Source organism: Mchenga conophoros, linkage group LG13 (genome assembly GCF_057382185.1).
Source record: "Mchenga conophoros isolate Kocher_MC1m ecotype Shallow Benthic linkage group LG13, M_conophoros_male_GT1.1, whole genome shotgun sequence".
In the NCBI taxonomy this organism is placed as follows: Eukaryota; Metazoa; Chordata; class Actinopteri; order Cichliformes; family Cichlidae; genus Mchenga; species Mchenga conophoros.
Window position 1 is genome coordinate 16965528 of NC_140538.1, and position 24520 is coordinate 16990047.

Sequence of the window (24520 nt, forward strand, 5' to 3'; positions counted from 1 at the left end):
TAAACGGCAGCACTTGTAAGATATTTGGGGTGATAATACTATGTTGTCAAGGCAGCAGCAGCTGTCTTCCTCTCTTCTTTCCACTGTATCCATTACAGATCTGCTATCTCTGCTGCATTTTTGTCCTCCAGTCCTCCCTGTCTCAGCCCAGCTGTCTCCTTCCTTCATTATCTGTCCCAAAACACAACTCACCACCTGTGTTAGAAGGTCGTTTTCAGAATACAAAGTCCTACTTAACATTTCATTTTTTGGTTGATACCTGTTTAGTAAATGCTAACGCTTCACTGAACTGTATTTGGCTGGGTAAAATGAGATTTAATGTGATAAACCAAAGCATACTTTGTCCTCATCTCTATAGAGTTTCAGCATCTTTAGAAATGTTTTCTGGGTTTTAAGGTACAAGTTCACAGTAAAATTGGCCAGAGTGTATTCAAGTAATCCCTGTGGTCCAAAAGCTCTGGTTTCAGACTGCTCTAAACACTTAGTTTCAAACATTTTTTCTACTCTTGGACCTGTATGATGTCACTGACAGCAGATATCCCAGGCACTCAGCTGCTCCTCCCAAGTGCTGTTCAAAGTTTCTGTTTGAGAAGGGCAGCCAATTAGAAGAAAGGAAAGAAAGTCAAACTGCTTGTTTCAGAAAGTGGATGAACTCAGGGGCTGCAAAAAGTATATTGTGTATCATTTTGTACTGTGAAAACTACATTAGTAGAGTTCAACAATGAAATATGGAGTTGAAAATGAGCATAATATGTCCACTTAAATGATTTATATTAGTTTTAGATACAAAGTCTCTCACTTTTCTTTAATACGTCACAAGTCCTGTTTTTCACTGACTCAAACTGAGCTGATGCACTGGTTTTGTGGATTTTTATTACCTATTCAAAGGCTGAAATAGAAACTCTTGCTGACTCACACACACTCGCACAGTGTCACACACATATAAAAGACTCAAAAGCTTTCTGGTGTTGTATTTTAAGCCCAGAGAGGTGGGCTGTGTTAGTGGTAGCAAAGTGCCAAGTCAGGGAGCAAAAGTGAACTCTTTCTTTTTTTCCCCCTTCTCTCACTTTACCACCGTGGGACTCAGAGGGAGGAATGGGGGAGTTCCAGTAAGGAGAGAGAAAGTGATGACACACACACACACACACCATTATTCAGTCCTCTTATTGGTTTTCCACCACGGCAGCACACAACAACCAACCAAGAGTGCTAAGTGCTGCGTGCCACACAAGAGCCAAGTGTGTGATCTGAAAGTAAATTAGGGCTGAAACAGTCAGTGACTTAATTATTGATTAAATGATGAATTTATTTGTAAAAAAAAAAAATTACTCAACAATTGAGCTGTCCTGATCAATTAATTGCCTGTACCCACTTAACAGCTGTATGAGGCTGGACTTAGCAATAGTGATGCTAACAATGATAGTGCTTTGATAACATTAGCACTTTAGCTTAATATCATAAAACTTGAAGTAAATTTATGAGGAAAGGAGAGACTTGCATCTCTGACTCTACAGTTGGTATGTTAAATGTTAAAGGTAATGACAGTAGTACTGGCTTGGAAGGGTTGCCAGGTTTGTAAAGTTGCATCTGAACAAACCAAAAGATTTCTGGAACAACCTTGAAACCAAAGTAGATGTTTGGCCATAATACCCACCGCCATGTCTGGAGAAAACCAAACACAGTATATCAGCTCAAAGACCTTCTATCAGCTGTCAGTGTAGTAGTGAAGGGGTGATGAACTGGGCTGGTTTTGCAGCCACTGGACCTGGGCATCTTCCTAATACCTGGTGAACAATACCCACACTCACTTTCATGTGCACTGGAGAACATGAGGTGCACGCTGCCAGAAAGATGTTATATAATATACTGAGATAAATGACTCGCCCTCTTTCTTCCTCTGTAGCGACTGCTGCTCTTCATGTGGTGGATGTTGTTTGTTAATTGGGTGTAACTAGGCCTAGTATTTAGCCAAAGGGGATAGGTGCTGCAAACCGTGTTGAAAGGGGTATTCCCCCGATGCCTGGGGCCATTGTGCTCGAACACAAATCCACTAAACACAAAAAGTGGATAAGATTTCCCAAAATGTCATATCCGATGCAGCACTGTGCTGATGCAGAGAGTAAATGTGAAAGAGGAGGGGGATGATTCTAAGGCTAAAAAGAGAAGGGGGAGGAGAAAAAGGGAGTCAGAAGAGAGTAGTGTGTGTGCTAAAAGAGGGGAACTAGAGGCAGACAAAAGTGGGAGAGGGGAGGGAGGAATGAGGAGGAGGAGGAGGCGGTGGGGGAGGCGGTGCTAAGGCAGACAGCAGGGAAGGAAAGCTGAGAAGAGAAACAGTGGAGTGAAGTGAGAAGACCAAGAAGGAGGTGGTGAGGGGACAGGAAAATAAAAGGGCTTCCATTTGAAAGTCCTTGTGTCAGGATATGAAGTCTGGGAGCGGCGCAGAGGCAACGGCAGGAAGCTGGAATGCTGTAGGGGAGAGATAGTCGACAGAAGAAGGAAGGGGAGACGCGGAGAATCTGAGCCATCAGAGCACCGGACTGATTTTTTTTTTTAAACTTTTTTTTCCAAGAGAGACAAGTGAAGGCAGCGATGCAGGGCTCTCACTGGAGTGAGTATGGAGGGAAGGAGAGAGTGTGTGTGCTCTTACATGTGTCTGTATGAGAAACGTCAGTGCATATGCCTCAGATTCTCCAAACTCAGGCTCTCCTCACCCTGCTTTCCATTGCCGTTTGGCTTCGTTTAAATTTATGCAAATTTGCCTGAGAATAAACTTTGTATTCATGAGCACCTTGACTCTCTGTGTGAAGCCCCTTATGAGGGTGAGTTACATTTAACGAAAGGCGCAAGGGAGATGGACAGCGAGGCGCGTGCAACAAGGATTTTGCAACTAGAATGGAAACTAGTTTAGTAAAGAAAAAATGCTGGTGACTTCTAAAAACTGAGTAATGAATAGTTAAATGATGATTCACAAACTTCAGTCAGCTGACAGACTCAGAAGCTTGAAGTTACTGCTCTTAAGTTGTCACTTTTGTGGCTGGTCTAAATGACCCTGAAGAGTTTTTGTGCAGGGACAAACAAAACTGGTTGCCTGGATTTGTTGAGGTGGGATGATGAGGGTTTTTTGTGGTGTCTGAGCCCAGGTTTTCTAATCCTGACCCTGGCTAATCTACTCATTACACACTGTTGGGAGTATTGATTTGAAATTTCAGCCTTAAGAAAAGCTGCCCCCCTTTTTGGACAGTTGGCCTGGAGGAAGAAGGAGAAGAAGGAGGAGGGTGTTATTCAATCTGTCTTAACACACACTCACAGTGAAGATAAGAAAAGCATGAGGCAGCATGTACACTTGCACCAAAGCAGACAATTAGGCCACATCTCAAAAGTGTGACCTGCAAAAAAACATGTTTTCATCCAGAAGACTCAAAGGGAATCTTTGTGTTTCTTTTGATGACAAAGCACTGGGGGTAGAGCCCGCTGCTATTCCTCTCATGTCTTCCCTATGTGTGTAATTACAAGACTCCTCGTGTGCCTCGGGCCACATATTGTAGTTTCTCATCAAGTTTGTTTTGGCCCGAGAATGGTGCGTCAGCAGATATGTTTATAGACAGCTCGCAGTGCTGTCCATTCACTCAACTCTTTGTAGTATCTGTGTTTGATTGTATCATGTTAAGGCTTCATTTGAGGGCTTGCTAGGAGAAGACTGTAATTACCCAGAATGGGATTTGGCAGAGTTCGCAGGAGTGACGTTTTACTCTATAAATGCACAAACGCTGACGTGACGTTAACGGTAAGGTGAAGGGGAGTGAGAATGGGGGCAGAGATGGAAAAGAAGGGTTACCTCATCTTCTCTGGACAAAATAAATGAGGTAACGTGTCACATGTTGCAGCCGTGTTGACTAATGCTTCCTGTGTGCTGTGGGTGTGTATGCACAGTACTAAAAGGTAGTTAAGCAGCTTCAAAAAAAGGTATTGAGACCTTTTGTGGCTCTCTTTGTCTTTTGAAAGTCTTTTACCTTTTATCCTCTCTCTGTTTAGGCTGAGCTTAGGTGGGCTGGATTCATTTAAGATCACGTTCCAGTTTGTTAAAGTCACATTCTCACACAGAATGCCAGCAAAAACTTTAGATCATTTGTCATTTGCCCTAAAGAAAGGATAGCCATAGCCACCATGATGTCACCCAACTGCTTCACAGTCACCATCTTCATATTTTGAAATTGGATGTGATGAGAAGACAGTGGATCTACCTGAAAAACCAAGGGACACTCATGATAGATGCTAGTCAGTCAAACTGTAAAAGATACCCTGCTTTATCCTTCTTTGTGACTGAATCAAACCAAATTCACAAAATAAATCTCACATTGTATTAAGTAAAACTTAAAAATAGTGATTGAGGCCATCATTAAACTGTGTTACTGAGGTCACAGTCAAGAGCGCCAAAAGGGTCGTTTTCTCCATGACTTCTATACCAGCGGTGCCCAACCCCTGGGCCACGTACCGGTACCGGTCCGTGACTTGTTTGGTACCAGGCCACAAGAGTTGAGGCTCGGGTGTGAAATTTATGGCTTTCAGGGTTTTTATCGTTAACTCGGTTTCCCTGGGTCTTTTCCCGTGTTGTAGTTGTAGAAATATTTACACGTTACCATAGCAACCAGAGAGCATTAAGGGCCAGAGAGGAGGATGTTGCTCTTGATGTTGTTGGCGGATTTCAGGAGGGCGCTGCTAATAAAGTTACACAATTACACAGTAAATTCGCATTTATTATTATATTTACAAAATACCACAGTTTTTGTCTTGGTTGTATCATTTTATTTTGTTGTATTTATCCGCGACATATTGTCTGACATTAAACCAGTCCGTGGCGCAAAAAAGGTTGGGGACCATGGTTCTATACAACTAGACTTCATTCCAAATTCAGTGTAGTCGCCCCCTGCTGGTCGATAAGAACGAATAGCTTTTTAATGCTCGCTGCAGTTTCTTTACTCATCAGACGTGCCTATGCTGTAGGTATGTCATAATTTCAAACCGTTTCTGAAAGACTATACCGTAACCTGACACCTCTCTATAAATGTGCACGTGGCCATTGATGCACCCACACAGGGATAAATGCTAGGAACAATCAACATCTGAGAGGTACATGACCGGCCGAAATAACACCAAAGCCCCGTGTGCGAGAGGGTTAATATAAATAAAGGGGTCCTACAACAGCATTAGCCAGTTTGACTTCAGCTGTCACACCAAAGGAAATAAATGAGCTTGTTTCTGTTTACTTGGTGGAGGATATGCTATCAGTATCAACTTGCTGTGCAAGCATTTAAAGGTAAATGTATGGTAGGCTGCACATAACCTCTGAATATAACCAACATGTGCAACAATGACTTTTTAATGGCAGTAGCCTTAAAAAAAAACAAGATACACTTAAGAAAAAAAGTGTTATTCAAAACTATTCAGTCTTTCTCAGATAAAGGTTTTTATTGCTTTTCATACTGGTTTTTGACAGCACTCGCCCATGCAAAGAAACAAACTGTAGTGATTTACAATCTATGTGCTAATCGTGCACTAACATGACTTACTGAGAACGGCAAATGTTCCAAAGTCAATAAAACAACAGCAGAATGCTTTTAAAACGCTGAACTGTCATTGTTCTTGTCTCATATTAGTTTAGGAACTTGTGTTTTTGGTTACAGTAGTGTTACATCTTAGGCTTCCTAACCTTAGGGGGTTACATTGTCATGGTTCAGGTGATGATGAGTGCATCGTACCTGGAGAAAAATCTGTTATTTATATACCTTAGAATTACAGCTCTTTCCCATGTGTCATTTATTACTTTTTCATCTCCAGCAGAGCAACAAAATGCTGTTTTTGTTAAAGCAATAGGACAAATTACGTTTTGAAATACATGTACCCATTCAGCAGCGGTAGTCTCTTTGGTGTGGGGGCACCAAGTTCATCAAAAAGACCGAATTATAAGGATGGATTCAGATTCCATAAAATTTTACTAGCCCCTTTCACACTTTCTGTGCTCGGCTCCATTCTTTTGCAATGATCCCATTTAGCTACATCTCATGCCAGGTGTTTATGTAAAGCCTCTAGTTGAAGAGCAGGGTGGACGAATCCAGAAAGAGACAGACAGATATGCAGGAAGACAGAGAGACGGCAAGAGATTCGAAGTCGGCCTGGCTTGTGCTCAGTTTGCTGAATGAGTATTTTCCAAGCCAGCCTGTCCCCACTCTGTCTTTCTCGAGTTTGCAGCGGCACGGACAGTATGTCTGAATACGTCTGCACATGTGCTCCTTCGCCATGTCAGAATTTATGCAGTGAGGCTGGCACAGTTAAAGTGAGGCGTTGTTGCTTATGTAATAGCTGCTGTGGAACTCATTTGCCTGGCTGTATTTAGTAGCACTCTGTGTTTTTTGTGTATGCGTGTGGGCGGCATTGTCTTTGTTATCTTCTGCTTCAGCTATGATTGCTGATTTCACTCTCGAGCTGTGACACTTTCTGAGAAACATAAGAAAAATTTGAGACTTCAGATATCGAGTCCTACTTTTCCTCATTGAAGGATGCCAGTAAAGAGAAAGTCATATCGCTCGCTACCCCGTCTTTGTTCTGCGTCGCATTATAGGTCACATTGTGTGCCAAAGTGTGGTTGCTTTCAGTGTAAGATAACAGGCCTTTTCTCTCTGCTTTCTACCCTCTTGTTAAACTGAAACAATGGCCCTCCACTGTCGTACAGCCAAAGCAGCAGGGGGGGAAGGAAGGGAAGTTTAGGAGGGAAAACTTGCTCTTCTCACTACTGTTGGGACAATGAGGCTTCAAACAGAGTTTGGATTAGCCATGTTGTTAAAGACCAGATGACATGCTTTTCCACTGATAAGATTTCATAAATTAAGTGAAATAGTTTAGTTTGAACTGGTCATTGATCCTGACAAACGGTAGTCCACTGGCCAGACTAATCCATGTGTCTCTACCACCGGCATTCTTGGTATTTCCAGTGTCTGTGGGTCTGACCGCTGACCACTGCTGGATAACTTTCAGTGGCTGGAAAACCTCCTGGAAAATCCAACATTTGGAGCAGACCAGGAATGTCAGCCATCTTCCCCTTTTTACACATACTGCTACCTCAGTTTCCTCCAGCGTCAGCTGACTGAAGCACTGTTAAAGGCTGGGTATTGAGTTCTCTGTCATTTCTAATACAAATTTAAATATGTCAGACCTAAAATTTAATGCCATGTTAAATTCATATTCATACTCATGCTGCTATTTCTGTCAGCATGTGAGATCATCAATGAGTGCTGATGACCTGGCTCCACTGGCAGGCATGCATGCCCATGACATAACATTACCTCCGCCGTGTTCGACAGATAACGTGGTATGCATTATCTGTCATGAGCTGTTTGATTCCTTATCCATGCTTTTTCTTTTTTTTAAACTATCTATCCTTTATCTTTCATCTTGGTCTCACCTTTCCAAAGAATTTTTTTTGGATCAGAACAGGGTTTTTTTTTTTAATGTTTTCTGGCAAAGTCTAACTAGTGCTTTGCTCCTTACTGTAAGCTCCCTGTGTTTTCATTCATGAGGGCATCTCTTGATTATGGACTACCTCCCAGAGAGTGGTTTTGACTTGGTTAGATTTAGTTTTTCTGAACCATGGAAATAAATCTGCGATCATGCACATTAGTTGTCTTCTTTGGGTTTTCAGACCTGTTAGTCTTTTTCACCGGGCCAGTTCATTCGATTGCTGACTTGATCACTTTTGAACTTTTTGCTGTCTCTCTGAAGCTTATTTTAGTTTTAAGCCTAATAAAGGACTGTTAACTTTCATTGACATCTCTGAGCCTAATTGAGACTTCCAGTGAACAGCTACCAAATGCAAGTTAGGTACTTGCAATCCACTCTAGATCTTTTATGCCTTTTACCCTCTTCTTACAGTGGAATAATGAAGGAACAGCTCTCACTTGGCAGTGAATCTGCTTGTCAGTCAATTGTCCAGTTACTTTTGAGCCCAAATGGCGAACTATGAATCAAAATGTCTGTAATTCCTAAACAGTTAAGTCGCTACTTTTGTAAAACTCTCTTCACATCATGTATATCATTGTATGATAAAACAAAAAATCCACTGTGTTGGTGTAACAGTGGTACACCACCACAGCCATAAACCCATCAAGGTTGAAGTGTATAAAAGGAGTAGCTGAGTAAACAAAACATGTGCATATACACACTAAAACTAGACTAGACTTGGTAATGGTAATGTAACTATTCTTCTAACTGCTCATCCATGTTGTTTGCAGCTGTCCACGTGTGCATCTGTAAGTAAGTATAATCCATTTATTAGTGACATACTGGCTGTGGAAGCTTGGTGTGTGTGTGACCACATGTATTGTCTGGTGCATCTTGACAAAATGTATGAGAAGATTCAGTTCTTAAGTCAGCTGTGGGTGTTTGTGGGGAACCTAACAGGCAGTGTGTTCCAAACTGAACTTAGAAATAATCTTCCCAAGGTCTATTCGTGGCTATATGTCAACTTAAATGTCTTTCCATTTTCCATTTTCAGTAGTTTCAACCCCCACAAGAATTTTATGATTTGCCCCTGCAGCTATATGTATGTGTGAGCGTCCCTGTGCGTGATAGGACAACAAGAGAGTCTGGGCTTCGGTAAGCTCGCTCTCAAGTTCAAATTGAGGCCAGATGCTTTGAGATGCTAAAGAACTAAACCTGTCTGCTGTCAAACTGTCACAAATGCACAAAACACACTCCTTCACTCACCTATTCACCTATTCTATCACTCTTTCCCTTCCTTTCTTTTTTTCACCACGCTTCCTGACTCTATCTCATTTCGCCATGCACATGAAAAATGTGGGCCTCAAATGCCATGGCAACGCTTCCAAACAGAGGGAGAGGCTAAGGTCTGCAACAGCAACAAGTTGGTTGTAAAAGCACAAAAGGAAAAAAATGGAGCAAAGGAGAACCTGTTGCCAGTTACTCCTGCACAGACTTGCACTTTGCTAGAAAACGTATTTCTCCAGTTTTTTGTTTGTTTGGGGTTTTTTTGACAAAGAAAATGAAAAAATGAAGTCAGAGCTCAACACGAAAAAAGTTAGCGTCAAACAAAGAGGACAATATCTCTCCTGAGTGAAGAGAGATTTGGCTCTAAGGTGATGAGTTAATGAGGACTAAGAAAGTATGCATGCATTCAGCAAAACACACACACTGAGACTGTAAAGCCTAGTCATGTGGGGGTAGGTGACAGTGAGCGCCCACTCAGACAGACAGTCATTGTGCAGGAATGATGGAATAATATAACCTCAGGTCTTCTGGCAAAACTTTAAAAGACATGTCTCATTTTACAGTGGTGTCGGCTTACTTCATTATAATACCATTTCTTGCCCGTTTGAAGTTTTATTGCGGCGTTTCAGTGAGTAGATGCGTGACAAATAAAGAGGTGAGCAGATTAGGGCTGAACTGATTGCCTTATTGTGTGCTTGTGTGTCGCTGCCTTGCCTGTACTTGTGGATCCTCTTTTGTTAGCAGCCATCGAGGATTATTGTGACTCACCTAGCCTGTTGATTTTCACTCTACCTCTGTCTCTCTCTCTGTTTCCATCCACTGCGATCACTTGTCTCAAGATTAATCAAGGCCACCCAGGATCTGTATACCAGAGTGGCATTTTTCTGCTGCGAGCATTCAATTTCATGTTATGCACTCTCTCTGTCCTGCTGGGGAAGTACTTGAGTGCCACTGATCAAAAATATACAGCTCGGCGGCCACCCCATCATAATGTGTGGTTCTTATTACCACTTGCATACTGATATTTTTGCAGCACCGACTCTGATCTGGTGATTTTTATTCTTTCCACTTGTTGCTCTGATCTATACACTGGCTTTACCTTTGGTTAGTCACACTGTGGTGCTGCAGTTAAAGAATGGGCAGTTGAAAATCTAGCTGCATAGACCAGCGAGCAGGGAGTGGTATGAAACGGTGAGGATGGAAAAGAAAGAGTGACAGGAGAGAGATGGCTCCATACTGTAGTGGTTTACACATTTTCTTGGAAAGCGCTAGGGTTAGGGTTGCTAGTTCATAGGGGACACAAATCCACCTTTGAGGTAGCATCAGGAAGGGTATCAGTGTAAAATGCTGCCAAATCAAACATGCAAACTCCTTGTGAAAAAGGGAGGAGACATAAGTACCTTTGGTAACAATGTGAAATACATAAATATTCACTTGCAACACATTCTTATATGATTAAACACAGCGATGTTTACAATCCATGCAGCATTGTCACCACAGGTGGAAAAGTCTGCAGCATCATTAAAGGGGCAAACTTTGCTGGCTGGGTGGCCAAGTCACACTAACAGGTGTTTTGAGGGTGTTCCACTTGCCTCGGAGGTCGGAGCTAGGAGTGACGTTGCTCATGAGTTGAGCTTGTTCCAGTAGTAAATTTGAAAAAGCAAGGAAAAATCGTTTTGCTCCTTAACGAGGTGGAACAATGCACTTTAAACACCGCTGCAGCAGGTTTATGCATAAAGCCTGGTCAATGCTCTGTGTATGGCTTATTTAGCCAGCTTTAACTCACAACAGTGGAAGCGGAAACAGTGGAAGTTTTTATTTCTGTTTATGTGCGATGCCACCATCTTGGATTGTGAAGTCAGGGTTGGTGGGGCTCCTCCAACTTTCTGAGGAGGCATTTCAGCTGAAAATGCAGACTGAGAACTCAGAAATTCTGACTTCCACTTTCAAATGAAATGCACATTTTTATCCTCATGCCTGAGACGTCTGCTGAGTGAAGATTTGGGGCCAAAAATAATGTGTTATTTTCAGTTTATTCATCAGAAACTGTTCAATAAATTACATTTTTCTGACATACAGATATCAGAAATGTAGAAGATATTTAGATATTTAGAAACAAGAAGATATTTGGTGGAGAATAGACCTGAGATAAAAGCAGAATGAATACTGGATGTGCTTTAATTGGTCTGATCTAATGCAGGTGTAAATAAACAGAAAGCACCCTGCAGTTTATGCATTTCCTTGTTCTACCTGCTCCAGTGTGAACATTTGCTGTTTTGCTCTATTGAAATTAGTCTAAAACAGGGACTTTTGTGTCTTTTGTCAAAACATCTTCAAATTTTAAAGGATTAATTAAGCAAATTTAGCCCTGTGTGTCAGTAATGGATACGTTTATCATGATTACGGCATACGCTAGTTTTTTTTACAATGTCATCAAGCTGCATGTCCTGGATTACAAAGGAAAGCACTTTTTGCTAGTTACATTTGAGTTTAAACAGAATGCCACACTCTGCTGCTTGACCGCATGTACTCATAAACCCTCGGGTTTTACAGGACCGAAGATGCTTCAGCATGACTTGTTTTCACAGCCATAACACAGCTGTGGCCTGCCGTGCAGATTTCACTGCATGTCGTTGTCGTCTTCGGCTTGTTGGGTTGAAGGAAAATTCCTGCAAGCCGACATGAGTAACAGCATTTTTGCTCGGTCAGCAGGAGGTGGTTCAGCAAAGACAAGTTGTCTCGGTTCACATTTGATTTGAGACGTTAAGGTGCTCAGACCTCTGTGTCTCTGCACTGGCAAAATAATGATAAACAGGATTATGGATGCACGGTTCTCCCTGAAGCTCATTTCTGTTTGGCTCCTCTTTTTGGGCAACCTGATATTAGAAAATCCCCTAAAACCCCAGGCAACACTCACAGCTAGCCTTCCTTTGTGTGTTTACCCCTTATCCCCTTTCTTTTCCTTCCTTCGTGTTCTCACTTTTCTGAGTTTGTCCTGAGCCCAGCAGAGTCTCCGGAACAGCTCTGAGGTTGCGTGGGATTGCAAGGGGCGATCTACTGCTGCTCAATAATGGGGTTTCCTCTCCTGGGAAGGACTGGCATTATTAACAGACTTATCATAACGGGATTATTTCCCCGTCACAGAACTGACTTCTGGATCTTGTTAGAGAGCTACCTGGGAACTTCTTTCTTCTATCAGCCCTGCTCTTGTTCATCCTGGGCCAGTTGGTACCATGTGGACGCTAAACTCTCACATCCACTTGAAGTATTTCCAGTTCCTGTCAGAAGCAGTAATGCTGCCTTTAAGCGGTTCAGCATCATTTAATAGTTTTAGAGTGTCAGGATGTGGTGTAAAGTGCCCCTGGGTTGACCCCATCACAGCTAGCTGTAACACTATTGGAGTTTATTTTTGAACACTGAATCAAATGCCTCATGAAAGACTATCAGAATGATTTCAGGCACTTGAGATGTTTTCTATATTTAGTGGTGATGGCTGTTTTTTCTCTGCCTGTCTTGTGCTGCTGACAGCAGAGGAGGATGCGTGTAATGAGGAAGGTGGAGGAAGCAGTGAGGGCGGATGGAGCGGATTATGAAAATATTTTCACTTTCTCAGAAGAACCAAGGAGGAGAGGAGGCCTTCAATAACTTTTAAGAACCAACCAGTGAGCAACATCAGAGGGGGAAATTAGCTTTTGAGATTTGTTGCCCGAGTAGCCAGAACAAAGCCCTGCCCTCGGAGGTCACAGGGGTGGGAGGGGAGGGCAGAATCAGACCAGCCGCCCCCCACCCCATTCCTCAGGAGGAGGGGGTCACGGTTGACGGTCGCAGAGGCTTGTTAATTCTATTATCCCTGCCTGAGAGGTCCTTGTCAGGGCTGGGAGTGTAGAGGAGAAGGGTGGGGGTTAGTGGTGGCTGGATCAAAGGGGAAAGGAGGTTGTGTGAGGCGTGATTATTTTGGCATTGGAAATGATCACATACCACGCATATCTTTATCTCCTTGACTCACGAGTACTCACGAAGCCTGTCTCGTCTCTTTAACTCCCCGTCACTCTCTGCCATGTACTCACAGACGGTTTAGTCAGTATGGAGTGAACTGGCAGGAATCGAATCGTCCTGCTTACTGATCACGAATGAATAGTTTGAGCCGTTACATATGCTTTCCTCAAACTCCTATCCAGTGAGTTGTATTTTTTCAGTGATAAAATCAAAGCAGGATATTGTAAACTTGATTGCTTGATCAGGATTCAATCATTAATGACAAATAAAATCCATTATGTCAACATACTTTCACGAACAATCAAAAATATTTCAGCTTTTCTTACCCAACAGAGCTGCATGTGAAACAGCAAATGCCCAGTTAACCTCCCAGCTTCCAAGTACAAAGTCCATGTGATGTCCAATTGCACCAGTATTCAAATAGCACAGTTAATATCTGTTGCATTCACCACTAGCGAGCGGGTGTGATGTGTGAGTTGCTGCACGCTCTGCCCGTAAGGCTCTCTCATCTAAATCACACAGTATTTTCAATAATACAAACATGTCGGAGCTTGACTGTTTCCTGCTGTGTGTCATGTGTGAGGCAACCTCGAGCACACAAAATGAGGCCAACACTGAAGTGCCAAAAACCTCAGTTCCTCTAGTGACCCCTTGAAAATTTCATGCCACCATGATATAAACCTTTAATTTGTAGAGTCCCATCTTTAAGCCTTGAGATGAGCATTTTCACCATTGCCATCCTTTTGAAGCTAGATGTGACGAGAAAGGGGTGGAGGAGATAGTTTAGCTTTTCTTAATTCAGCTGTGTAGTCATTGCAGATGGTTAGCAGCTAAAAGACCGCTTTTCTTCCAAATTAAAATGAGTCGTTTGATGACCGACTTTTGTTGGAGAGTGAAATACTGAGTGTAAGAAAAAACCCACTCCAGTAGTGGTCTGTGATGGATGGAATCAATGTCACTCACCCATTTGGGCCAATCATCTAAAAATCCAATACCACTAGTCAATATCCGATATATTGGCCAGTATTTTCAATAAGATACATGAAAGAAACATTTGCCAAACAGTTTTCATATACAGTTATGTATATGTCCTTACTAAGACAAGATGATCATGCATTTTAAAAAGTAAGTTGTGTAACTCATTTACATGCTGCTGACTCTCCTCGGATCAGCTGGTTCTGGTGTTTGTTGTGTCCCAAACACCTTTTGACAACATGGAAAAGTTTCAGGGTAATCTCTGGCAGACAAACAATCCACCATCAACACTCTTAACATGGCTGATGCGTGTTTCTCCTGTGTCGTCTTTACTTGACTGTTACGAACGCTGATACCGATATACCGGCAAATGGCTACAATCGGCTGATTATATATGAACACTGCTGGTATACTGCTCGAGCGGGTGTATGTAAGCTTAGAATAAAAAGCAAGGAAGTTTATGTTTGGTTGATAATTTCTTTGTTGTAACACTGCTTCTTGGCAATAAATCTTATACTATTGGAAAACCTGTTTACTTCCCCTTAAATGCTGCCACATTTGTACAGAAAAGCGAGCCAGTGTGGTTTTGTTCTCACTCTGCCATGAACAGCATGCCCGAGCCAATCTCACAAGTGTTCGATAGGGTTGACATCCATCCGCTCCACTCCCAAATTCTCGAGGTAGTCTCTGATAATACCAATACCATGAACGCCTTCAGTGAGACACTGTTCAAGAGTTTGCACTGTTGGCTCAATTTGTGAGATCTGAAACATGAGTTAACACACTTGCTTTAGAACAGCCAACCAAAACTGTTCTCATTCCTTTTTATTTTAATCCACAGCTGGTGTTTGTATTTATTGTATTTCCGAGAATATAGACTTCTCTTAGGGGGTGATTATTGTCACCATTTTTCAGAATGGACATGTACATAACCGTGTGCAGCCATGGCACAAAGGATTATTCCACTTGGCCAGACGGGTTTCAGATTGGCACAGCAGGCTAGGATGCGAGTCCCGTCTATGCCCCTCTGGGCAATACTGATAATGCTATCTGCAAATTGAAGACTTAATCTGCTTCCATTTATTGTGTTAATAATATCTATCCATGTTTCACTGCCTAAAAATAGTACAGCAACCGACTGAAGCTAATATTCATTTCCTTCAAAGATGTTCTTTGATGGGTGTGAGCCTTGTCATCATAAAACGGTAAAGTGAATAAATTTCAAACCACTTTAGGAATAATACCCAGATGACTGCTCGCAGGTTCAGACGAGGACACGCAGGAATATCACAGAGCAGCTGGAGCTGGAGATGATTGTGACTCACCCCCCTCACCCTTTACTAAATCCATCCTCTTTTTTTTTTTTCCCCTCCTGCCTCGTTAATGACACTGGCAATTAGCAGTAGATACAGTATGTTTAATGAGGGATGAGCCGTGACTGTGGAGGTCACGGGGGAGGGGGTTTGAAATATTTCAAACAGCTGTAAAGTGGGTGTAGTGAATCAGAAAAAATAAGTTTGCTTCATTGCTCATTGGGGCGATCGTGGCTCAAGAGTTGGGAGTTCGTCTTTTAATCGGAAGGTTGCCGGTTCGAGCCCTGGCTTGGACAATCTCGGTCGTTGTGTCCTTGGGCAAGACACTTCACCCGTTGCCTACTGGTGGTGGTCAGAGGGCCCGGTGGCGCCAGTGTCCGGCAGCCTCGCCTCTGTCAGTGCGCCCCAGGGTGGCTGTGGCTACAATGTAGCTTGCCATGACCAGTGTGTGAATGTGTGGATGACTGGATGTGTAAAGCGCTTTGGGGTCCTTAAGGACTAGTAAAGCGCTATACTAATACAGGCCATTGATTCTTCAAGTCTCTGGAACTCTACTGTAAGAACGAAACACAATTTCTTCCAAAACATATGTCTGCATTTAAAGTTTTGTTAATAATGGCAACACATTGAAGAGAGTTCAGAGGTGATTTGTAATATGAAGATTTTTTTCATTAAGTTTTATCTCCTCCCACCCATGATGTGTGAGACAGCTGTGGACACAGGAGCCAAAGCTGCTACATGAGAAAGTGTTTCCTTCCAAAGCGTCTTACATGCTCCAAATTTTTACACCTGTCAAATCAGCTGAAATGCATGTCCACAGAATTTGATCTCTTGCAGGGCTTTAAAATAAAATAGATTGGTTTAGATTTGTTAAATTGATTGACTTACTTTATCATTAGTGGAGCGAAGCGTCAGTTCAGAGTTAAGCCCAACCCATCCGATACCCTTCTTTGCGTCCTTCTTGGCAAGTCTCATTTTAGTGTTTTACCTTCCACACGGCTACTGCTACTTTTGCTCTGCAGCTACAGCCCACGCTGATGTAGTTTGACTGATCCACCGCAGTGCAGCTTTCTGCAGTGATCTTTTCTCGTGCCTAGTGTTGTGTTTTTGAATAAAATAAAAATACAACACTAGGATAAACACCATTGAATAAAAAACCTGTGTAATAGCTGCATCTGGAGTATAAATGTAACATTTTGTGTCTGTTTTCTCTCTTATCAGAGTGTGTGGTGCGTCTGACGCCGTCGGGCTACCATGGCTCTGGTTCAGGCACTACCCCTGACCGTGAGTGACCACCCGAATCCAGGCCTCGACATCCAGCAGTGCCGGCCTCTATCATCCCATTCCCCCTCAGGTCCCTGCTCTGGCCCCTGTGGGCACTGCACCTCTGACACAGCCATGGGGTCAGTGAGTAGTCTCATATCAGGCCGGACGTACCAAGAGAGACACTGCAGGGCTGCCAGCGAATTCAACACCAAGCCACGCCGCTCCACGCCAGCTACCAGCTGCTTCCGGCTCCAGGATAATACCCTCCGCAGTGGGAGCTCCCTGGAGCAGCTGCTGGTTATCAGCAACAGAACAGAGCCTCAGGCCCAGGTTCTGCCTCCACCGCTTCCCACAAAGAAGCAGCCACGGCCTGGAAACTCTGCTGGGACAGGAGGGGGTGTAACGGTTGCTGGAACAGTAGGCGGTGTCGGTGGCAGCACTAATGGGAACTTTGGGTATGTGAGCAAGGAGGTGGTGGTTGGAGACTGGAACGACAACCTGGTGCTGACTGCTGCAAGCCCCTGCAGCGACTCAGAGGACCAAAAAGACAACAGGACTCTAAATGGGAACATTGGTGGACCTCCTCCCAAACTCATCCCAGTGTCTGGACAGCTGGAGAAGGTGAGGAGAAGTACAGGGATAATCTGGGAAGATGATGCTGATTTAATACTCTGATTTCATTTTGCTGATATTAACAAGAGGATGCAAGAATAAAAATATTCTTGCCTCTGACATTTGCAATAAATACAATAATATTGACAAAAGTCTAAAACTAACACTGAAACTAATAAAAACTAAACTGAAACTAGCAAACCCAATCTTGTGGCTAAAAGAAACTAAACAGAATTTTTAAAAAATCAAAACGAAATAAAAAATAAAAAAGTATAATAACTGTCCAAATCAATTGGCCATGCCTTTGAGTCCATATCAATCTTCAGCTTCATCTGCTAAAGAAATCTATTAAATGTAGTTGAAAGATCTTAAACCGTGTATTAATCGTTTACCATACCGTACTGTTTCGCATATCTCACATCCTTTGGGGCTGTAGGGTGGTGCAGAAAGTGGAAAGTGCCTTTCAGCATGACACTGAAACCCCAGCACCTCTGTCAGTGCCCCTGACCTCTAATCTGAAGATATTTATAGGTCAGTTTCTTCTTAAATTACATCTCAATATCACCCACCAGGACATCAAATATCATACTGAGGACTTTTTTTTAATCTGTTATCTCTGCTGCCTGCGTGAACACGTTTTACAGCAGATTACCTCAGCTGTCTAATTGGCTATTTATTCCTATCGATCCGGAGGGAAGCTTAATAACCGGCCTGACAGGCTCAGATGGATCATTTGACAGCTGCTCACCTTGCAGACACATCATGATGAGTGTCAGAGCTCGCTCGCATCCAGTGACGTCTTTAGTGAACTCTGAGAAAGATCATTAAGAAAATGCTTACAGAGGAGAGGATGCTTTCACGCTCTCAGTCTTTGTCACGACTCTCCCTTCGCTCTCGTCTGTGCCCTTTGTTTCTGTGCCCTTTAATCAGATTTTTTCCTCTCCTCCACTCTTCTCCATCTTACGTCTGTCTATCCATCTTATACGATAGGAATATCATTAAGGAAATTGCTTAATGAACCCTTTAAATATCAATTAAACCAAACCAAACTAATCAGAGCCTTGTGGGGTGGCCTGCCAGCACATCGCTCAGCCTTTACTAATGAGTTTTACTCAGTCATTACTAATTAACACAACAGTCATTAATGCTAGTTGGGTTTTTTTTAATAATCTACACTTTCAGAACATGGAGAAAGTGCTGATCCGTCCTACAGCGTTCAAGCCTGTCGTTCCCAAGAATCGGCACTCCGTACAGTATCTTTCGCCACGGCCAGGTGCCAGCACTCTGTCGGAGGCCAGCCTCAACCTTCTGCTGCCCCATGGAGGATCCAGCAGTGCCAGCGGTACAAGCGGGAATGGTGGAAGCAGCAGTTCCAACTCTGAAGGGAAGTGCAACTCCTACACCGGTGGTCGCAATGCTCGGAGCAGTCAGTCCTGCTCCATGTCAGATTCAGGGAGGAACTCGCTCTCCAGCCTCCCTACTCACAGCAGCACAGGTTACAGTTTGGCTCCCAGTGAGGGCTCCAGTGCTGGTTCTGGGTCAGGAGGCCAGCTGGAGCCTGTGTCGGGCATCAGCCGAAATACTTCTGGTGGAGGCGGGAGTCACGGTCACAGTAACTCAGACAGTGGACGTTCCTCGTCCAGCAAGAGCACAGGCTCGGGGTCACTTAGTGGGCGCGGGCAGCCCCTGTCAGACAGTGGGTCCTGTGGCCACTCTCCACCCCCCGTGGAGGGTTACGAGGCCGTGGTGCGGGAGCTCGAGGAGAAGCTGAGGGAACGGGACCTGGAGCTCCAGCAGCTCAGAGAAAATCTGGACGAGAATGAAGCTGCCATCTGCCAGGTGAGACACGGTCGCCTCAAGACACCGATCATAAACTTGATACGCTGAGGAGCTGATGTTTGACCTCTCAGCTGCGTCTTTTACTGTGACAGGTGTATGAAGAGAAGCAGCGCCGCTGTGAAAGAGAGATGGAGGAGCTGAGACAGAGCTGTGCCACGAAGATGAAGCAGGCCTCTCAGAAGGCACAGAGAGCACAGCAGGTGCTTCAATTACAGGTATGCCAAGTATTTAAAAATATTAAATGAAGAAATGTAAGCGTTAAATTAGAAAGCTCGATTAATCCATTACACAGTGAACCCAAACTCTGCCACAAATGTGTTTGTTTTTGTTCCAGTTATTTTTAATGTTGTCTTATGCTTTAGTAGTTTTCTCTCTCCACACTTGCATGTCTTATTTTAGATTAGCACATCTGTGTTTTTGTAAGAAAGCATGATCACGTGCATCTTTGTGTGTTGTCAGGTATTTCAGCTACAGCAGGAGAAAAAGAAGCTACAGGAGGACTTCTCCTCTCTGCTGCAGGACAGAGAGACACTGGAAAGGAGGTGCGCCACAATCCAGAGGGAGCAGACCCAACTAGGGCCACGTCTGGAGGAGACAAAGTGGGAGGTAGGTGAAAGCGAGATACCAGACAGTCAGTCATGAATCTGTCAGAAGCAGCGCGGTGATTAAATGTCTCAGCTGTGAATTTGTGTGATCCTATTTTTGTTTGTCAGTTGCTCTTTTCATTTTCTGTTCATCTCTTACTTTTTAGCAACTAATAAAAACATAAAATCCTGAAACGAACTTGTAAGCTTGGAAGAAATTGAGGTTTGCCTCTCTCTCACTTTCTTTCTGTTGTTCACCAGGTATGTCAAAAGTCAGGAGAGATCTCTCTCCTGAAGCAGCAGCTTAAGGAGATCCAGTCGGAGCTCAGCCAGAAGGCAGGAGACATTGTGGTCTTGAAGGCCCAGCTTAGAGAAGCTCGCTCTGAGCTGCAAGCCAGCCAGATTCGATCCCAGGAGGCCCAGACTGCTCTGCGGACGCGGTCACTGGAGCTGGAGGTCTGCGAAAATGAACTCCAGAGGCGCAAGAGTGAAGCTGAGCTGCTCCGGGAGAAAGTGAGCCGTTTGGAAGAGGAGACAGCCCGGCTACGTGACGCTCTGACCGGTCACAGCGGACCTGCTCTGCCTGGAAATGTAGCCATGAAGGGGCAATGCATGAGTCTGACGCTGCAACAGGGTAGAGCTGTGGCAGGAAGGGGAGGTCCCAGTCCCTCTGTGTACCGCAACGGAGAGGAGACTCATCTGGTCTGGGGTGGAGAGAGCGATGAAGCCAAGGCTCAGAGGCAGAATGCAGAAACAGTGTTGGGACTCAGGCAACAGGTATGTGTTTTTCGGTAACTTTTACAAGCATATGTGATGAAAGTGAATTGATGCAATTGAGGTTTTGTGTCAGCTCAGTTTTGTGGCCTTTTGATAGGAATACTTTGCATTCTGTGCTGTCATTTATTTATTATGTAGCTTATGGGCCCATGTAGAGACGAGCATTACAAATTTTTTGCTTTAAATTTCTGTAAGAAAAGGAACTAAACATGATACATCGAAACAGGTTGATAGGCTGAAGGCTGAGCTCATGTATGAGAGGAGGACTGGTGAGGAGCAGCTGTCACGTTTCGACGAAGAGAGGCGGGTGTGGCAGGAGGAAAAGGAGAAGGTAAACATTTCGTGGCGACTGACTTTAAATCTTTTTCCTTCAGCGTGACACGTGTCAAACTAGATTTTAAAGCTTATGCTAATCCTCCTTACCTATGTACTTAACTCAAATGCTGTTTTCCCATCAACTCAGGTAATCCACTACCAGAAACAGCTGCAGCAGAACTACATCCAGATGTACCGTCGCAACCGTGATCTGGAGAGAGTGATGAGGGAGCTGAGTCTGGAGCTGGAGAACAGGGATATGGAGGACTATGAAGTGCGCAGCGGCAGCAATGACATCCACTTTGAGGAAATCACTGCCACAGAGATATAAACACACACGCGCTGCGAGCAATATGTCCAAATAAAAACCATGGCAACACTCTGAAGGTGTAAACCAAACAATCAACTCTGGGCCAAATACTGCACTATCTTCAACGTGGCTTTGCCCGGATCATCGAGCAAGCACTCACCACCTGTCACTGTTAAAAGGGAGCTCTCCCAAAAGGTGCATTCTCACTTCCTGCTAACACAAATGTACTCCCAGTAAATCCTTTTAAGGTGTCTCCCACTACGCTTTTAATGGGTTTTTATTCCACTACAAAGCCAGCACAAAGACCTGTTTCCATCTGTGGGAGCGAGAGGAGGGAAAGAAGTGTTTTATTTCTCAGACCACGTTCAAATCAGGGTATTGAAAATCGATGGGAACCTTAAAGCAAAAAAACATTACTACACACAGAGAAATCTGGTTACAACTTTGTTGGTAGCACACGACGTGAAACACCCAGACACCAGCGTGCACGTACTCATGCACCACGAGAGATGACCAATCAATCACCTGGTTATTAAAGCCGACGTCATCACCCGCCCGAACCGTGCTCATCGGCGACGCAAACCCCCGCTGCACCAGTCCTCCAAATCCCAAATATTACTGTTAACTGCTGTTTGTATTTCATGGAGTTGATAGCATCAAAGTTCATTTTACCAAGTCTAAAAAAAAATACCAATATTTTGTTCTTTGGCTTGTGCGTATTTGATGAGGAATGTATTGTCACTTCTGAGAAATGCAGTAACGAGAGCATCTGAGAAGCACGCTGTTATTTTGCACAACTTCCCTGCCCTCTTTTTGTTCAGGACTCAACTGTTTTCAATTCAAACAAACCAATACTGACGTGCGCCTCCTTGCTTACATGTGAACATCCTATTCAGCCGTTTCCGAAAACCTACCGGGAACGCCAAACCAAACGCTCAAAGGAAATGCTTTATTTGAACTCTGCTCAAGTTTTCAAGACCACCAACTGTTGCACACGTGTCAATTCTTTAGACAATGCACCGATCTCACATAAACGTTTTAGTATAAGTGATATTTGCAGGATGCTGCCGATTCCCCTCTTTCTCTGTTTTTTTCTTCTCTCTGTTTGCTTCTTACTCAGCTATTTTTATAACAGTGAAAGGCACCTCTGTGGTTGGTATCAGGAAACTAAAAATAGAGCATATTTACAGAATTACAGAGATTTAAGCCAGTGTTTGAACTGTTTGCATTCTTATTCAGAGTTTCCATTTATCTCCCTTCACTCCCATTAGTTCCCTTTATGTACCTCTTGGCAAAGCAAAGCCAAATAACTGTTATGAAGTCTTCCTACCCTTCCCGTTTTTCCTGCCCACTAGATTATACTCTTCACTGACTGCTATACAGGAAGTGAGACTGGCATGTCTGCATGTCTTTGTTGTATGAGATTTCAGAAGAAACTGGTTCACGCAGCAGTCAGGTGAGAGTTTGCAGATGCAGTAGCTCCAGCACTGAATGTCCTCAAGGCAGGTCAGTTTTTGAGGGCCTAAATATAAACCGGCGAGGAGCATGTTACATATAAAAACTGTGGGTTGCGCTGCTGTTTTCTCACGGTATTATGCAGGGCTGTGCATACGACTGAGCATGGCGGTAGTGGGCTGCTGAGAGCTTTTATTTTGCAGAGTCTATATCGAGGATTAATAGTTAAATGAAAATCTATATAATGGAGGAGATGTTGTATATTTTTTATATATATATAGCACCCGAAGATATTTTGTTGTAGTACTGGTATAAGTGTGTGGATTAATGTATATCTCATACCAATATTTCAAATGATGGATCAATTGCAAATGGAGGTGGCGACAAAGGAAGAGTGCACCTAATACTGTAATGCATGAAAATTTAATGTTTACATTATATAATCTGTGTGGAAAACCTTCTAATGACCAAACCTTGCAGGTGATAGAGCAGCGGGGAGCTCTTATTTTAGGCTACTTTTTGGTCTGTTGTCTCTCCGTTTTGATTGATCTTTCACTTGACTGTCTGCATCGTAATCTCACGCTCATTCACGCTGTCGTCTTCAGGTTTTCCCACGTCATTTGTTTAGAACTGCACAAGTCGTTTTTGAGGGATTCGTTATTAAGTTATGGCCAGAGAGAAGGAATGCTCATGGCTATATTTGGCTATATTTTGCATAACCACATAACTGTGGCTGAGGAGGTATTGTGGAGCATTAAAGGTCTGTGCATAAATTGTGATTGCAAAGTAAAGCCATTGGAAGTAACTTTGAACGGAAAAAGCGTAGTTTATCCAACCACTTTCACGTTGTTAACCAAGCCTAGACTGTTATTACTCACCACAGGTTCATATTAACAGCAAGCACAGGTGTTCGAAAGCAGACTCCCTCACTCCAAAGCACTGTGTGCATATCGAATTCTCATTTCCTCTCCCTCATCGTTGCATGACCATTTTTCTGTGTAAATATGTAAAACACTAAATAGTATAACTGAGTGACATTGTCTTTTATTTAGACAAAATATCTATTTCAAATGTAGCCACTGTGACTAGACCAAAGCAACGTAACACACTTTTTTTTTGTGGTGCTTTTCCCCCATCGTTTTATGTGCTTTTTTTTTTTTTTTTTTTTTTGAAACATTTGCTTACTGTGTGTCTTCATTCATTCATAGAGTATGTAGTTGTCCATGTATATTTTTATGTGTACATTTCTTGTACAAATGACTGTTTTTAATTAAAGAACAAGTTGTCACATCTTGAAGTGATTGCAGATTTAATTGCTTCTGAAATTTTTTTTGCTTATTTTTAGGTTGAATGAACCAACTTTGCATTACAGTGTAAAATACACTCATCTGACACTTTATTAGGTACACTTGCAGGCACTGGGCTGGACCTCCTTTGGCCTTAAGAGCGGTATTAATTCTTCGTGGTGCTAGAGAAAATTCTCAATACTGGCATGATGCATCACAAGGCTGCTGTAGATATGTCGGCTGCACATTCATAAAACAAATCTCCCATTGCACCACATCCCAAAGTGGTCAGCTGGATTGAGATTTGATGACTGTGGAGCCCATTTGAGTACGTTGAACTCACGTACAAGAAACCTGTTTGAGATTATTGGAACTTTGTGACATCAAAAAGCAGCAAGTGGCCCAAAGTCCATTTATCCATTCATTCTCTTCTGCTTATCCTTATCAGGATCGCAGGGGGGCTGGAGCCCATCCCAGCTACTATAGGACGAGAGCAAGGACAAGGTGTGCCAAGAAAATATCCTCACACCATTACACCACCCCAGCATGAGTCCTTGATGCCAGACAGGTTGGGTCCTGTCATGTTGTATCCACCTGATTCTGACCCTACCACCCGAATGTCACAGCACAAATAAAGATTCATCAACTCAGGAAATGTTTTTCCAATCTTTGAATGCTTTTTATATGAGTTACTGTTGCCTTCCTATCAGCTCAAAGCAGGCTGGCCCTTCTCCTCTGACCTTTGACGTGAACAAGGCATTTTCAGAATTTCATCTCAGAAAACTGCAGATCACTGTATGTTTTCTCTTTGTCAGGCCCTAGAGATAGTTCCTCGAGAAAATTCGAATATATCAGCAGTTTCTGAAATACTCCACCAGGCATGCCGCACTCAGTTTGAACTTCAGCAGTTCGTCTTGACCACGTTTATGTGCTTAAACACACGGATGCACCGGCATCTGATTGGATGATTAGATAGGTCCGTTAAAGAGCAGGTGAACAAGTTCATCTAACAAA

At 43.2% G+C, this 24520-nt stretch overlaps 1 protein-coding gene across 1 annotated transcript in view; it reads left to right on the plus strand.

Annotated features, from left to right (window-relative positions):
- lzts2a (leucine zipper, putative tumor suppressor 2a) overlaps positions 1-23528 on the plus strand; it is a 44489-nt gene extending 20961 nt beyond the window's left edge. Inside the window, exons 3-9 of the mRNA XM_085296797.1 lie at positions 16284-16949; positions 18123-18779; positions 18872-18994; positions 19239-19385; positions 19625-20140; positions 20367-20471; positions 20604-23528. Of these exons, the coding sequence (XP_085152923.1) occupies positions 16317-16949; positions 18123-18779; positions 18872-18994; positions 19239-19385; positions 19625-20140; positions 20367-20471; positions 20604-20786 (2364 nt within the window). The 5' untranslated portion in view covers positions 16284-16316 and the 3' untranslated portion in view covers positions 20787-23528. The remainder of the gene's footprint in view (positions 1-16283; positions 16950-18122; positions 18780-18871; positions 18995-19238; positions 19386-19624; positions 20141-20366; positions 20472-20603) is intronic.
- The last annotated feature ends 992 nt before the right edge of the window (positions 23529-24520 follow it).